This window comes from Pseudophryne corroboree, chromosome 5 (genome assembly GCF_028390025.1).
Source record: "Pseudophryne corroboree isolate aPseCor3 chromosome 5, aPseCor3.hap2, whole genome shotgun sequence".
Taxonomy (NCBI): Eukaryota; Metazoa; Chordata; class Amphibia; order Anura; family Myobatrachidae; genus Pseudophryne; species Pseudophryne corroboree.
Genome location: NC_086448.1, coordinates 837,633,591 through 837,649,378, shown reverse-complemented (window position 1 = coordinate 837,649,378; position 15,788 = coordinate 837,633,591). Strand labels below are relative to the sequence as shown.

The following is a 15,788-nucleotide window of genomic DNA, read 5'->3' as shown; positions in this document are numbered from 1 at the left end:
GATTGCTAATCTAACTTGATACTAAACAGGAGTACCACACTGTGGTAATTTGACTGTTTTGAAACTTTTGTATTGCAGCAGTTTCTACCATACCTTTTATGTGTATTATGTCTATCCTGCTTGAAATATTACATTTTTAACTTACTTTAATTTGGCATATTGGGTTTCATTACAATTTGTGACCCCATAAGCGCAGTTAGTTTCCATTTAATCTTTCTTGCCATTATAAACCCAGAAGTTTATCCTAACAGCGAATAGGGATCACAAGCTCATTTACATAAGTGTATTGTCTTTCATATGAGTCTACTGACTTTTGATTATTGGTCATTGGTTCTTTTTCGGCTTAGTGAATTGAGAGCTTACAAGTCCTGTAACAAGAATCAATGCATCACTTGATATTTCTATAAACAGCCATAAGATTAGAGTCTCCTTTAAGCTGTTCTGTAGTCTCATCCTGTACACTTTCGTTTTAGATCCTAGAATTTGCAGAAATCTTTACCCCCGAGGAGACGCGGAGCGTGATCGTGGCCCTGGCAGCACAGAATCTGCGCTCTCTGCCCATACTGAGGGCACTGTCCTTCCACCTGGTGCAGCACAGCAAAGAGCTCTGCCCGTCGGTGATATTAGACTTGGTGTTTGCATATGGTAAGACAGTGGCGGTAACTGGTAATATTCTGTTCTGCCTTGCTAATGGAAATGAATGCCACCCGTTTATCCGGGTGTCTCTGTCCTAATCACATCCCGTAATAAGTAGAGATGAGCGGGTTCGGTTTTACTCGATTTACTCGGTCCTCAAAGCTGTATCTTATTGGCTCACGGATGTGTCGTGTTTTGAATAGCCAATAAGATGCCATTTTGAGAACCGAGTAAGACCTGAACCCGCTCATCTCTAGTAGTTATCTGTTTCCTAGGGGGAGATTTCTCAAAGCACCGCCCACTGAGTACGAACTAATCAGCTCCTTACTGTGTCTTTTCAAGCACAGCCTGTATCATGACAGCTAGGAGCTGATTTATTAGTACTTTATCTCTCTCCACTGTTTGATAAATCTCCCCCCTAGTTATAGAATCCTCACCCCCAGGCCACACACACTGCAGCCTCGCTCATATCTCATACAGTCAGGTAATTAGTGTGTACATTAATGATGTTCATAATCTGTATCTTCTTCGTTTTTAAGCCTTGCTCGGTTTCCATCAGCCACAGGTCTTTCAGAGGATGGTGGCTGACCTTCTGCCCAAAGTCTCGGAACTCTGCTCCAAGGACCTGGTCCGCTGTATGAGGTCCTTCGCTACCCTCAGGTTCTCCAGTCTCCCGCTGTGTGAAGCCGTCGCGCAGGTACGGGCCTGATGGCTAGGGATAGCGAGTTGTCACGCTGGTCGCAGCCTCGTCAAATTCAGCAACGCCCGCTCAGTGGCGTCTGCTGGCCCAAAGGGCTGCAACAGTATCTGGAGCCTATGGGCCCTGTTTTCCTTCTCATGGAAGTTGGGGATAAACTGTGCAACCAACACCTCTGCTGCATGTAATTCACTGTTGCTATACGTGTAATGGTTACATTACTGCCTCACAGCACTGAGGTCATGGGTCAGTTCCCACCATGGCCCTAACTGTGTGGAGTTTGTATATTCTCCCCGTGCTTGCGTGGGTTTCCTCCGGGTACTCCGGTTTCCTCACTCAATCCAAAAATATACTGGTAGGTTAATTGTCTCCCAACAAAAATTAACCCTAGCGTGAATGTGTGCGTGTACATGTGGTAGGGAACATAGAGTGTAAGCTCCTCTGGGGCAGGGACTGATGTGAATGGCCAAAAATATTCTCTGTAAAGCGCTGCGGAATATGTGTGCGCTATTTAAATAACTGGTAATACAATAACAATAAATAAAGGATGAGGTGACGTCCTGTGCCCTCGTACGTTGAGTGTCCTAAACGGTGAAGTTTTTTGCCGCCATCAACATTTAAGTTTAATATGCTTAAATTAAAAGTATTTGTCTCCTTTCATCTGTCCCCTCTAAATGTGTTGCGTAAGTTGTATCCATGCTCTGTAAGATCCCTCATGTTGTAGCTGGACGCTGCATGCGGTCTGTCGTTTCTACAGCCTTTATTACCTCTCCCCAGGTCTGCACAGACCAGAACGAAGCGCTCTCCGTCACTCAGCTGTCCAATATCGTCATCGCTTTTGCACATCTGAACTTCCAGCCCAGTAAGCAGGAGGAATTCTTCAGCATAGTAAGTGTCCTGCCTGAAGCTCATTTCAACTGAGCGTCTCTGTATGAAAGGGTTAATGTTCTGCAGCCTCGTCAAATTCAGTCCCGCCCACTAAATGGCGGTCACTGGCCCAATGGGCTGCGACACTATACCTGTAGCTCATGGGCTTCACTTTCTCCTACGTAGAATGTGAGGATATAATTGCACTACAGACACCTGCTATAGTCACACAGGTCACATGATGCTGTGCGGTATTGTGATGTTAGTTCTTGTGTAGAGAGAGGTTATTTTCCCTTTTTTGTTCCTTCACAAGCGTCCACTTTGCCTGGAGACATTTTCTCTTCCACAAGCTGTGACTGCCAGTTTTCATAAAGCATTCGTTACCTAGAAGACTGACAGGGAGTTTCCCTGACCATCTAGGGCAGGCCTGGCCAACCTGTTGCTCTCCAGATGTTGTGAAACTACACATCCCAGCATGCCCTGCCACAGTTTTAGCATTCCCTAATAGCAAAACTGTGGAAAGGCATGATGGGACTTGTAGTTTTACAACAGCTGGAGAGCCACAGGTTGGCCAGGCCTGATCTAGGGCATTGTTTTAACGCCAGGATTGTGGGTTTGCTTTTAATAAAAAAAAATAATATATATATTATTTAGTATTTCAGCGTTTCTACCCACATGCAGACATAATTGTGAGACTGCACAATGCAAACTGTAGAATCCATGGCTGTTTGCTGATAGTGATGCTGAACCCGCCACTGTCTCCCGTAGCTCTTTCGATTCCTAAAAGTTGTCAGGTTTTCCAGCTGTACGTCTGTGGTGGCTGAGCGTCTCCCACTACTGAGTTTGTTGGATTTATCAAATGCAGGTGACCTCCGAGACCGACCTTGTCTGTGTGTGGCATTCCGCTCGTGTTGGAAGAGTCTGTAAGATTTCCAGTCTTTTCCGATTAATCTGTGACTGTAACTAATCTGCTGTTCCAGGTGCATCAGCGTCTGAGCGGGGAGCTGGACTCGCTGAGCCCGACTATTCTGGTGGACCTGGTGTATTCCCTGTGTATCCTGCAGCACGTGACCCTGGCTCATATTCAGAAAGCACTAGATCCGCAGGTTTCCGCGCAGATTCTGGGTATGTTTGTATGCCTGGAGCGGTTATCCGTGCGTGAAAGGGTTCATGTCCTGCAGCCTCGTCAAATTCAGTCCCGCCCGCAACGTGGCGGAAACTGGCCAATGGGCTGCGACAGAAAACCTGTAGGTCATGGGCCTCACCTTCGCTTGGGTGCGATGTGAGGATATAATTGCACTACAGACACCTGCTATAGTTATTACCTGGCCAGGCATGATGACATTCGGAACTGTAGGTAAAAAAGTCTTAATTTTATTTTTCTGTATTCACTGGCTCTATAAAGGCAGTAATTAGAGAACGTACAAACTAAACTCTTATAGCCACCCCCTCACCAAGTCACTGACGTGGTTGTATAGATTGCCCTGCATTCAGCTTTATCAGGGCCTAATAATTTCTTTTTCATCCACTAGGGGTCACTGGAGTACTCTTGGGATATGGACGGGCGGAGCCGAACAAAGGCACTGAATATTCAAATTTAGGACCCTCCCACCCCTCCATATCCCCGAGTACCTCAGTGTACTATCTCAGTGTTTTTTCGGTGCTCACAGCACGAACATCGGCTTGTGGTATAGCCACACTTGGATTTTTATTTTTATTTTTACACTTAGCACATCCCTTCCCAGTTTCTGGAAAAACATGGGTCCGGGATAGTGCCGCTGCACGGGCAGCGCATGGCGTGTCGGTCCTCACAAAGAGCACCCTCACAGCCACAGACAGCATGGCGTGTCGGTCCTCACAAAGAGCACCCTCACGGCCACAGACAGCACTGCTTCTACAAACAGCAGCCAGGACTAGAGAGCTGGACGGGCTTGCAAGAAGCCGTCGCAGCCATAGATCACTGGAAGCTGACTGGAGCTGGACGGAGCTTACAGACATAGAAGCCCCGTCACAGCCAGGACTACAGAGCTGACGGAGCTTACAGAAGGCCGTTGCAGCCATGAGTCACACCACTGCAGCTGGCCGGAGCTTATACAGAAAGTCCCGTCACAGCCAGAAGTTACAGAAAGGTAGGCTGGGGAGCGGGGCGGTCAGCGCAGGCTGCCGCCCCGCTATGTGTGGGTTAAGGTGCAGTAGGTTAATACAATACAGCTCCGTCCCGCCGCACAGCAGGGGGAGCTCATACCCGCCAAGCCAGCCACTACCTTCTGAGGAGACAAGCCGTCCCCCGGCAGCCGCCAACTCCGTCCTGCCGCATAGCAGGGGGAGATCAGACGACGCTAAACAGCCGCTATGTATCAAGACGGGGTCATCAAACGCCCGTCCCAGCGCTCCGGTCGCCGCCAAGCTCCCTCCTGCCGCACAGCAGGGGGAGATCATACGAAGCAGCTGCTCCGTCTGACATCAGGCCGCCCGTCCCAGCGCTCCGGTAGCCGCCAGCTCCGTCCTGCCGCACACTGGGCTCCGTACGGCTGCACAGCAGGTAAGCCATACTTAGTACCAGTATGACCGCCGCTCCGTCCCGGCCTGCATACACAAATGCCAGGGCAGGCTTCCAACACGGCCGCCCAGCTACGTCCGGCCGCCCATCAGTCTCAGTACAGAGACGATCACAAGTGCAGGCTTCCCGCAGATGATCATAGGGGGGGAAGAGGCACGGTGGAAGCTGGCGGATATATGACCAGCTGGGTATATATATATATATATATCTATCACAGATATAAGCTTGTTACCGGTACTGACAGTAATAATTGAACTATATTACTGGCTGTGATTTTCAGAGTTGAACCTATATTAATGGCTGCGATTAACAAGGCGAGGGAGCCTATATTAATATATTAATATTAATGTCTGGTGTGATAATGGCCTATCAGCTTATGTATATATTTATTCATAGAACAGTTGTAACCGTCCTGTGGTTATACTGTATAATAACCTATACGGAAAGGTCAGCATGGCAAAGGGGCCATTTTAACCATGCTGCCTGTTGTTTTCCAGTTTGTGATTCTGGAACATTCCTGCCCTACATCTCTGAGCCACCAGAGGCGCAGGGGTGTTAGTGGGAATTTTTAATCAGCATAAGTAAGCCATGTAAACTGTTTTTCTACATGATTCTAGAACATTCCTGCCCTACATCTCTAAGCCACCAGAGGCGTAGGGGGGTTAGTAGGAATTTGGTTCGGGTTTCATAGGCCATGTGAACTGCTTTTCACATAAAGATTACTCTGTTTTTTCTTCACAGCGAATAAATCTTTTGTTTTTCCTAAAGATTTCCGTAGAGAGAATCAACCTTGAGTTAATATTATTTTGCTGTTCACCAATACAATATATATATATGACATGATAACGTCATAAGGCGTGCAATGGCTGTCCGTGGCCTATTGGGGTGTCTGTCTGCATAGCGAATAAGGCTCTAGTGCAGACTAAAAATAACATTGGCATCGGAGTCTCGGAAGTTATTCCGCCAGCTCTAACAAAAGACAGTTTTCCAAAGGAATTCCCTTTGGGTACCACAGTGTTTATTTAACTGGTCTTCTAATGTAATGCACGATTCTATGTCAAATCTCACACAGATAACTACGAGTGAGAAGGGTTCATTAGACCTGCACTCAGATAGTGCAGGGTTGTTGCCAACATACATTGCTAAATTACAGGGAGTCAAGGTCTCCATTGTTCCACTTAGTAGACTTTGACCACTATTTAATCGTTTACAATATGACGCCATCCGACATTGGTAAATGCGTCTGTGTCAAACATTATAAAGACCCATGAAACATTTGGGTCACTAGACATTACGGTTAAAAGAAGCTACAGAGTATATCTGTAAAGCTTCTAACGACGTTTCATCGTCGCCAGTTCAGCACAAGGCCACAGCTTGTTGGTCCTACATTTGATATTCAGCCGTTAATCGAAACGGAATTCTTGTGCCGGCATTTAATCCCTTTAGACTTCAGTTTTCAAGGCGGTGATACACACACTCACGCCTTGTAACGACAGGTCGCTACGGTCTGCAAGCCAGTAGTTTGATGACCTCTTTTCCAATTGTGGGAGCGCGTCTTTACATGTTACCTTTGCGGGGTTTCCAGACTTCAACAGGGACATGACTGCCTCTGTCGAACGGATTGGCAGGTAGCCATTTGGTTTCTACTGGGTTTCAGCTGTCTTTATAATACAGGCAGAGTCAGGGTGGCTTATTCCCCTCTGGTTGGGGGAACCAATCCATACAGCTCCGTCGCAGTTTCAATCAGCAAATCACTTACTGCAGTTTGAAAATGGATTTGCTGCGGGTAGTATTGACATATTGGAGCCACAAAATTGAATACTGGCATTTGATCTTCACAATGCGTATATACCCATTCCGGTTTGTTCATCACAGGTTTTAGCGTTTGCAATTCGCCACAACCATTAACCATTTCATGTCTACCGTTGCTTATCGCTTTGGGTATTTACCAAAAGTGATGTTGGGATGATAGCTCATCTCACATAAGAACTCTGTCTCAACAAAGTTCCTCTAACTTGCGCTACTAAGGTATACTGCGGTAGCAGATCAAGTTCGAAAACAATCGCATCTAATTCCGTCTAAACGATGTCAAGGCCTAGGTAAGATGATAAATACGGTAAATCAAAGACTTTTACCTACTACACCAGCAATAACAAATGTACGTCTAGTAATTAGTGCAAAGCACGCACACTAGCGGTACATTGGTGTATTCACCTATTAAGAATAACGATGGGTTTTTCAATTTCGTTCGCCACCCTTCACTCGCATTTCCCACAGAGGGAAAAGGGTGCATATACTCTGGACGACAGTCGCAGAGGGTCAGGATTTGTAGTTAAAATCAGCAACAAAGGTTCTAAAACACGACAGATTGCTGTCGATATATGTCCTAGAACTCTGTGCATTTTACAATGCTATACATGATTCGCTTTCAGTCGGACCAGGTATATACTCTGGTTTCTCTTCAGGACGAATAAATCTTTCGCCTTGTACTAAAGATTGCTGTGGAGAGGAACAACCATGAGTTTCATGTAAATTTTTGATGCCTGTCTCACGCTGGCCTTAAGCAGTCAAACAAGGCAACGGCAGTTGCATACACAACAACCAGTGAGAACCAAGTAGCCGCATGGCAATGCGGCAGGTAACTCAAATCCTCAATGGCTCAGAACACCATTATGTGAAAATGTCAAGAGATCATTATGTGAGTGGACATCTGTTAGACAGAGGATCTCACCCGTCAGGATTTGGATCCTGAAAACTGGACATTAAATCTAGAGGTGTTTCATATGTGAGTCCACAGAAGGGGGTTACCCTCAAGTATACATGATGGCATCTCGCCACAATTACGAAAGCTCAGTATGTGTACAAAACAGATCACAAGGGCAGTGGTGGTGGAGTCTCTCACATTCATGTGGTCATTCAGCATCGTGTATCTGGCTCCACCATTTTCCGCTGCTCTCTCCGTTGTCAAAACGGATCATAAGACAGTTTGTCACAGTCATACTGGTGGTATCTCATGGGTTTCGGAGAAGTTTGCTTCTCGAATTTTCAAGGAATACTTGCACACGATCTTGGCCCGCTCATAATACGTCCAACCTGTTACATCAGGGAACGTTAGTTTACCCATAGTTACCTATGTACCTATTATCTAAGTACCGCAGCTGCGGTTGACGGGGTGAGGGTTCAGACCGCCCTCTTAAGAAATTGAGCATTACAGTATCGGTTATACTAACCATGTTACGAAATAGTAAGCCGTTTAAGGCAGCTCATTTTTACAAAATTTCGTGTGCTTACATAGGTTGTAAACCTCGGAAGTTCCAACATCATCCTTCAAGTAACCCGTATTCTGTTAAACGGGGTGGGATGGAAAACTGCGTGGATCTGCACGAAGAGTGCAGGTATCTGTGTGGTAAACTTATTTTCAAAGACGTTTGCTTCTGTTTGCGTCTGTACACATCTTTCTACAAGGTGTCATCAAAGTTCACACTCTATTTCTCCCACCTACAGCGCCAGGCGACTTGAAGTTGGGTTCAGATTTCTTACAGTTTTCATATTTTGAACCCTTCAACAAATGGGAATTAAGTTTCTCACTTTGGGAAAACATTTTTCTTCTAGCCTTGGCTTCGGCAAGGGTTCTGTTTTCATATTTGGGTGCCTTGTATTCCAAGCCACCGTATTTCAGTTTTCTCATGACAAAGCAGATCTTCGGACGAATCACGCTTTCGTATTCTTCACATCAATGTACCAATAGGGGTTCCTGTGTGGACAGCACATTCTAGAATTCTGAATGTGGTACACGCATTACGCGTTTATATATGTCCCGAACGTCAACAGTACGTGATATGAATACGTTGTTTGTTCTCTATGATACTGCCAACTGGGGTTAGCCAGTTTCTCAGCAGACATTATCCAGTTGGGTAATAATAATGACTACAAGTCAGGCTTACTTTAAGGCTAGGTTACAATCGCCTACGTCAGTAATAACTCATCCCACAGGTTCTGTGGGAATGTCAGACCCAGTGGGTCGTGGAGTGTCTAAAACGCGGCTATATAGCCTTCATGTGCACCATGTTGGTGCACGTTTACACGTTATAAATGGGGCGCCATCAGCATCTAGCCTTGGGCTGCCTACTGTTACAAGTATCAAACAGCTCTCCCGCCCACGAGGGAAGCTTTGGTACGTCCCAAGAGTACTCCAGTGACCCCTAGTGGATGAAAAAGAAAATAGGATTTTGGTACTTACCAGGTAAATCCTTTTCTTTGAATCCATAGGGGGCACTGGACGCCCACCCAGAGCAGTTTACCTGGGTTGTTTTAAGCTCAAGGGAGCTTAGGGTAACAAGTTTTACTTGATTGATATTAAGCTCAGAGGAGCTTATGGTAACACATTTTCACCGATTGGTTCAAATTATAAAGTTCTATCGGTTATGGCGTCAACTGTTTAGTTGACAGTAAGGTTATGGGTCAACATTGTTGTTGTCCGTTATGTATAGGTATTCTCCATTGTCAACCTCTCTATATCGTTCCTGTTCGCTCAGTAAAAAACACTGAGATAGTACACTGAGGTACTCGGGGATATGGAGGGGTGGGAGGGTCCTAAATTTGAATATTCAGTGCCTTTGTTCGGCTCCGCCCGTCCATATCCCAAGAGTACTCCAGTGCCCCCTATGGATTCAAAGAAAAGGATTTACCTGGTAAGTACCAAAATCCTATTTTTGTGCTGTGTATTCTTCTACTTGTAGGTGACTGTTCTAGCAAATCGTATAGCTTGTGGTACCGGAAGTTAATGCAGATAAATGCTGCGGCCCAGCTGGAAGTTCCAGACTACCAGGGACCCTCTGTGTCCCCCGACGTGAAGCAGCCGGAGACTAACAAGTCCCTGTCTCGTCTGGAGAGTGACCTGCAGAGTGTGCTGCGAGAGCTGTTCCCGGAGGAGGAGACCTGTCACTACAACAGTCACACTGTGTACGGCTGTGATATTGGTGAGCACGTGTGATAGAAGAGACCGCAGCCCTGAATGCTTGCCTGGGTTCTGCCTCCATTCTTTCCCAGATTATAATGGTTTCCGAAGGAATGTCCTATAGCCACCTGTGGTCTTGGGCACGTGTCTTGTCGTTTGCTATATGTTACCATAAAGGGCTTGTGTGATAGGGCTAATGTTCCGCAGCTTCGTCAAATTCAGTCCCGCCCACTAAATGGCGGTCACTGGCCAATGGGCTGCTACAGTAATCCTGTAGGTCATGGGCCTCACCTTCTCGCTGGTAGAATGTGGGGATAAATTGCACTACAGACAGTCTCCATCAGAGGGGGCAGATCCGGCCTCGTACTTACCTCTATCTAGTCACCAGCATCAGGATGAGGGTAACAGCCAGTGGCATATAGGAGATGCCTGTCCCTGGTGGGTGACCCAGCGGCTTCTGTGTTGTGTAATGATGGTGGGGAATGGGAGGGTGTTGTGTATATACATTCACTCTGAGTGCAGGTCGCACTGCGTTCCAGTCACTGATACATGTAGGAGATGGTAGAAGGGGTGTGTGTTTAGGGCAGGCGGCTGCGTCAGTGATACATGTAGGAGATGATAGAAGGTGTGTGTGTGTTTAGGGCAGGCGGCTGCGTCACTGATACATGTAGGAGATGTTAGAAGGTGTGTGTGTGTTTAGGGCAGGCGGCTGCGTCAGTGATACATGTAGGAGATGGTAGAAGGGGTGTGTGTTTAGGGCAGGCGGCTGCGTCAGTGATACATGTAGGAGATGATAGAAGGTGTGTGTGTGTTTAGGGCAGGCGGCTGCGTCACTGATACATGTAGGACATAGTAGAAGGTGTGTGTGTTTAGGGCAGGCGGCTGCGTCAGTGATGTAGGAGATGGTAGAAGGTGTGTGTGTTTAGGGCAGGCGGCTGCGTCAGTGATACATGTAGGAGATGGTAGAAGGGGTGTGTGTTTAGGGCAGGCGGCTGCGTCAGTGATACATGTAGGAGATGGTAGAAGGGGTGTGTGTTTAGGGCAGGCGGCTGCGTCAGTGATACATGTAGGACATAGTAGGTGGTGTGTGTGTTTAGGGCAGGCGGCTGCGTCACTGATGTAGGAGATGGTAGAAGGTGTGTGTGTTTAGGGCAGGCGGCTGCGTCACTGATGTAGGAGATGGTAGAAGGTGTGTGTGTTTAGGGCAGGCGGCTGCGTCACTGATACATGTAGGACATAGTAGAAGGTGTGTGTGTTTAGGGCAGGCGGCTGCGTCAGTGATGTAGGAGATGGTAGAAGGTGTGTGTGTTTAGGGCAGGCGGCTGCGTCAGTGATACATGTAGGAGATGATAGAAGGTGTGTGTGTGTTTAGGGCAGGCGGCTGCGTCACTGATACATGTAGGAGATGTTAGAAGGTGTGTGTGTGTTTAGGGCAGGCGGCTGCGTCAGTGATACATGTAGGAGATGGTAGAAGGGGTGTGTGTTTAGGGCAGGCGGCTGCGTCAGTGATACATGTAGGACATAGTAGGTGGTGTGTGTGTTTAGGGCAGGCGGCTGCGTCACTGATACATGTAGCATATGGTAGAAGGTGTGTGTGTTTAGGGCAGGCGGCTGCGTCACTGATGTAGGAGATGGTAGAAGGTGTGTGTGTTTAGGGCAGGTGGCAGCGTCAGTGATACATGTAGGAGATGGTAGAAGGTGTGTGTGTTTAGGGCAGGTGGCTGCGTCACTGATGTAGGAGATGGTAGAAGGTGTGTGTGTGTGTTTAGGGCAGGCGGCTGCGTCAGTGATACATGTAGGACATAGTAGAAGGTGTGTGTGTTTAGGGCAGGCGGCTGCGTCACTGATGTAGGAGATGGTAGAAGGTGTGTGTGTTTAGGGCAGGCGGCTGCGTCAGTGATACATGTAGGAGATGGTAGAAGGTGTGTGTGTTTAGGGCAGGCGGCTGCGTCAGTGATGTAGGAGATGGTAGAAGGTGTGTGTGTTTAGGGCAGGTGGCTGCGTCACTGATGTAGGAGATGGTAGAAGGTGTGTGTGTTTAGGGCAGGCGGCTGCGTCAGTGATACATGTAGGACATAGTAGAAGGTGTGTGTGTTTAGGGCAGGCGGCTGCGTCACTGATGTAGGAGATGGTAGAAGGTGTGTGTGTTTAGGGCAGGCGGCTGCGTCAGTGATGCATGTAGGAGATGGTAGAAGGTGTGTGTGTTTAGGGCAGGCGGCTGCGTCAGTGATGCATGTAGGAGATGGTAGAAGGTGTGTGTGTGCGTTTAGGGCAGGCGGCTGCGTCAGTGATGTAGGAGATGGTAGAAGATGTGTGTGTTTAGGGCAGGTAGCTGCGTCAGTGATGTAGGAGATGGTAGAAGGTGTGTGTGTTTAGGGCAGGCGGCTGCGTCACTGATACATGTAGGAGATGATAGAAGGTGTGTGTGTGTTTAGGGCAGGCGGCTGCGTCACTGATACATGTAGGACATAGTAGAAGGTGTGTGTGTTTAGGGCAGGCGGCTGCGTCAGTGATACATGTAGCATATGGTAAAAGGTGTGTGTGTGTGTGTGTTTAGGGCAGGCGGCTGTGTCAGTGATACATGTAGGAGATGATAGAAGGTGTGTGTGTTTTTAGGGCAGGTGGCTGCGTCACTGATGTAGGAGATTGTAGGTGGTGTGTGTGTTTAGGGCAAGCGGCTGCGTCAGTGATACATGTAGGAGATGATAGAAGGTGTGTGTGTTTAGGGCAGGCGGCTGCGTCACTGATGCATGTAGGAGATGGTAGAAGGTGTGTGTGTGTTTAGGGCAGGCGGCTGCGTCACTGATACATGTAGCATATGGTAGAAGGTGTGTGTGTTTAGGGCAGGCGGCTGTGTCAGTGATGTAGGAGATGGTAGAAGGTGTGTGTGTGTTTAGGGCAGGCGGCTGCGTCAGTGATGTAGGAGATGGTAGAAGGTGTGTGTTTAGGGCAGGCGGCTGCGTCAGTGATGTAGGAGATGGTAGAAGGTGTGTGTGTGTTTAGGGCAGGCGGCTGCGTCACTGATGCATGTAGGAGATGGTAGAAGGTGTGTGTGTGTTTAGGGCAGGCGGCTGCGTCACTGATACATGTAGCATATGGTAGAAGGTGTGTGTGTTTAGGGCAGGCGGCTGTGTCAGTGATGTAGGAGATGGTAGAAGGTGTGTGTGTGTTTAGGGCAGGCGGCTGCGTCACTGATACATGTAGCATATGGTAGAAGGTGTGTGTGTTTAGGGCAGGCGGCTGTGTCAGTGATGTAGGAGATGGTAGAAGGTGTGTGTGTTTAGGGCAGGCGGCTGCGTCAGTGATGTAGGAGATGGTAGAAGGTGTGTGTGTTTAGGGCAGGCGGCTGCGTCATTGATACATGTAGCATATGGTAGAAGGTGTGTGTGTTTAGGGCAGGCGGCTGCGTCACTGATACATGTAGGACATAGTAGAAGGTGTGTGTGTTTAGGGCAGGCGGCTGCGTCAGTGATGTAGGAGATGGTAGAAGGTGTGTGTGTGTTTAGGGCAGGCGGCTGCGTCAGTGATGTAGGAGATGGTAGAAGGTGTGTGTTTAGGGCAGGCGGCTGCGTCAGTGATGTAGGAGATGGTAGAAGGTGTGTGTGTTTAGGGCAGGCGGCTGCGTCAGTGATACATGTAGCATATGGTAAAAGGTGTGTGTGTGTTTAGGGCAGGCGGCTGCGTCAGTGATGTAGGAGATGGTAGAAGGTGTGTGTGTTTAGGGCAGGCGGCTGCGCCATTGATACATGTAGGAGATGGTAGAAGGTGTGTGTGTTTAGGGCAGGCGGCTGCATCAGTGATACATGTAGCATATGGTAGAAAGTGTGTGTGTTTAGGGCAGGTGGCTGTGTCACTGATACATGTAGGACATAGTAGAAGGTGTGTGTGTTTAGGGCAGGCGCTGTGTCACTGATACATGTAGGACATGGTAGAAGGGGGGGGGTGTTTAGGGCAGGCGTCTGCGTCAGTGATACATGTAGGAGATGGTAGAAGGTGTGTGTTTAGGGCAGGCGGCTGCGTCAGTGATGTAGGAGATGGTAGAAGGTGTGTGTGTGTTTAGGGCAGGCGGCTGCGTCACTGATACATGTAGCATATGGTAGAAGGTGTGTGTGTTTAGGGCAGGTGGCTGCGTCAGTGATGTAGGAGATGGTAGAAGGTGTGTGTGTGTGTGTGTGTGTGTGTGTTTAGGGCAGGCGGCTGCGTCAGTGATGTAGGAGATGGTAGAAGGTGTGTGTGTTTAGTACCGGCAGCTGCGTCACTGATACATGTAGCATATGGTAGAAGGTGTGTGTGTGTTTAGGGCAGGTGGCTGCGTCAATGATGTAGGAGATGGTAGAAGGTGTGTGTGTGTGTGTGTGTTTAGGGCAGGCGGCTGCGCCAGTGATGTAGGAGATGGTAGAAGGTGTGTGTGTGTGTGTGTGTGTTTAGGGCAGGTGGCTGCGTCAGTGATGTAGGAGATGGTAGGTGTGTGTGTTTAGGGCAGGCGGCTGCGTCAGTGATGTAGGAGATGGTAGAAGGTGTGTGTGTTTAGGGCAGGCTGCTGCGTCATTGATGTAGGAGATGGTAGAAGGTGTGTGTGTTTAGGGCAGGCGGCTGCGTCAGTGATGTAGGAGATGGTAGAAGGTGTGTGTGTTTAGGGCAGGCGGCTGTGTCAGTGATGTAGGAGATGGTAGAAGGTGTGTGTGTTTAGGGCAGGCGGCTGCGTCAGTGATGTAGGAGATGGTAGAAGGTGTGTGTGTTTAGGGCAGGCGGCTGCGTCAGTGATGTAGGAGATGGTAGAAGGTGTGTGTGTTTAGGGCAGGCGGCTGCGTCAGTGATGTAGGAGATGGTAGAAGGTGTGTGTGTTTAGGGCAGGTAGCTGCGTCAGTGATGTAGGAGATGGTAGAAGGTGTGTGTGTTTAGGGCAGGCGGCTGCGTCAGTGATGTAGGAGATGGTAGAAGGTGTGTATGTGTTTAGGGCAGGCGGCTGCGTCAGTGATGTAGGAGATGGTAGAAGGTGTGTGTGTGTGTGTTTAGGGCAGGCGGCTGCATCAGTGATGTAGGAGATGGTAGAAGGTGTGTGTGTGCGTTTAGGGCAGGCGGCTGCGTCAGTGATGTAGGAGATGGTAGAAGATGTGTGTGTTTAGGGCAGGTAGCTGCGTCAGTGATGTAGGAGATGGTAGAAGGTGTGTGTGTTTAGGGCAGGCGGCTGCGTCAGTGATGTAGGAGATGGTAGAAGGTGTGTGTGTTTAGGGCAGGCGGCTGCGTCAGTGATGTAGGAGATGGTAGAAGGTGTGTGTGTGTTTAGGGCAGGCGGCTGCGTCAGTGATGTAGGAGATGGTAGAAGGTGTGTGTGTGTTTAGGGCAGGCGGCTGCGTCAGTGATGTAGGAGATGGTAGAAGGTGTGTGTGTGTGTGTTTAGGGCAGGCGGCTGCGTCAGTGATGTAGGAGATGGTAGAAGGTGTGTGTGTTTAGGGCAGGCGGCTGCGTCAGTGATGTAGGAGATGGTAGAAGGTGTGTGTGTGTTTAGGGCAGGCGGCTGCGTCAGTGATGTAGGAGATGGTAGAAGGTGTGTGTGTGTTTAGGGCAGGCGGCTGCGTCAGTGATACATGTAGGAGATGGTAGAAGGGGTGTGTGTTTAGGGCAGGCGGCTGCGTCAGTGATGTAGGAGATGGTAGAAGGTGTGTGTGTGTGTTTAGGGCAGGCGGCTGCGTCAGTGATGTAGGAGATGGTAGAAGGTGTGTGTGTGTGTTTAGGGCAGGCGGCTGCGTCAGTGATGTAGGAGATGGTAGAAGGTGTGTGTGTTTAGGGCAGGTGGCTGCGTCAGTGATGTAGGAGATGGTAGAAGGTGTGTGTGTGTGTTTAGGGCAGGCGGCTGCGTCAGTGATGTAGGAGATGGTAGAAGGTGTGTGTGTGTTTAGGGCAGGCGGCTGCGTCAGTGATGTAGGAGATGGTAGAAGGTGTGTGTGTGTGTGTTTAGGGCAGGCGGCTGCGTCAGTGATGTAGGAGATGGTAGAAGGTGTGTGTTTAGGGCAGGCAGCTGCGTCAGTGATGTAGGAGATGGTAGAAGGTGTGTGTGTTTAGGGCAGGCG

The 15,788-nt window shown here is 48.6% G+C and overlaps 1 protein-coding gene, 5 non-coding genes and 1 pseudogene across 6 annotated transcripts in view; all 7 read left to right on the top strand.

The window, feature by feature from the left end:
* The window catches only part of TBRG4 (transforming growth factor beta regulator 4), a 35,117-nt gene that overhangs the window by 6,608 nt on the left and 12,721 nt on the right, over positions 1-15,788 (top strand). Inside the window, exons 4-8 of the mRNA XM_063924598.1 lie at positions 474-645; positions 1,176-1,333; positions 2,111-2,221; positions 3,181-3,325; positions 9,500-9,739. Coding sequence (XP_063780668.1) covers positions 474-645; positions 1,176-1,333; positions 2,111-2,221; positions 3,181-3,325; positions 9,500-9,739 — 826 coding nt within the window. The remainder of the gene's footprint in view (positions 1-473; positions 646-1,175; positions 1,334-2,110; positions 2,222-3,180; positions 3,326-9,499; positions 9,740-15,788) is intronic.
* LOC134931363 (small nucleolar RNA SNORA5) lies at positions 1,376-1,508 on the top strand. The gene has a single exon (XR_010179115.1). It is a non-coding gene; the product is annotated as a small nucleolar RNA SNORA5 (small nucleolar RNA).
* On the top strand, positions 2,283-2,418 carry LOC134931360 (small nucleolar RNA SNORA5). Its single transcript, XR_010179113.1, has one exon. It is a non-coding gene; the product is annotated as a small nucleolar RNA SNORA5 (small nucleolar RNA).
* Positions 3,377-3,511, top strand: LOC134931362 (small nucleolar RNA SNORA5). The gene has a single exon (XR_010179114.1). It is a non-coding gene; the product is annotated as a small nucleolar RNA SNORA5 (small nucleolar RNA).
* Positions 5,480-5,587, top strand: LOC134931328 (U5 spliceosomal RNA; annotated as a pseudogene).
* LOC134931272 (U5 spliceosomal RNA) lies at positions 7,206-7,320 on the top strand. Its single transcript, XR_010179066.1, has one exon. It is a non-coding gene; the product is annotated as a U5 spliceosomal RNA (small nuclear RNA).
* On the top strand, positions 9,920-10,053 carry LOC134931359 (small nucleolar RNA SNORA5). The gene has a single exon (XR_010179112.1). It is a non-coding gene; the product is annotated as a small nucleolar RNA SNORA5 (small nucleolar RNA).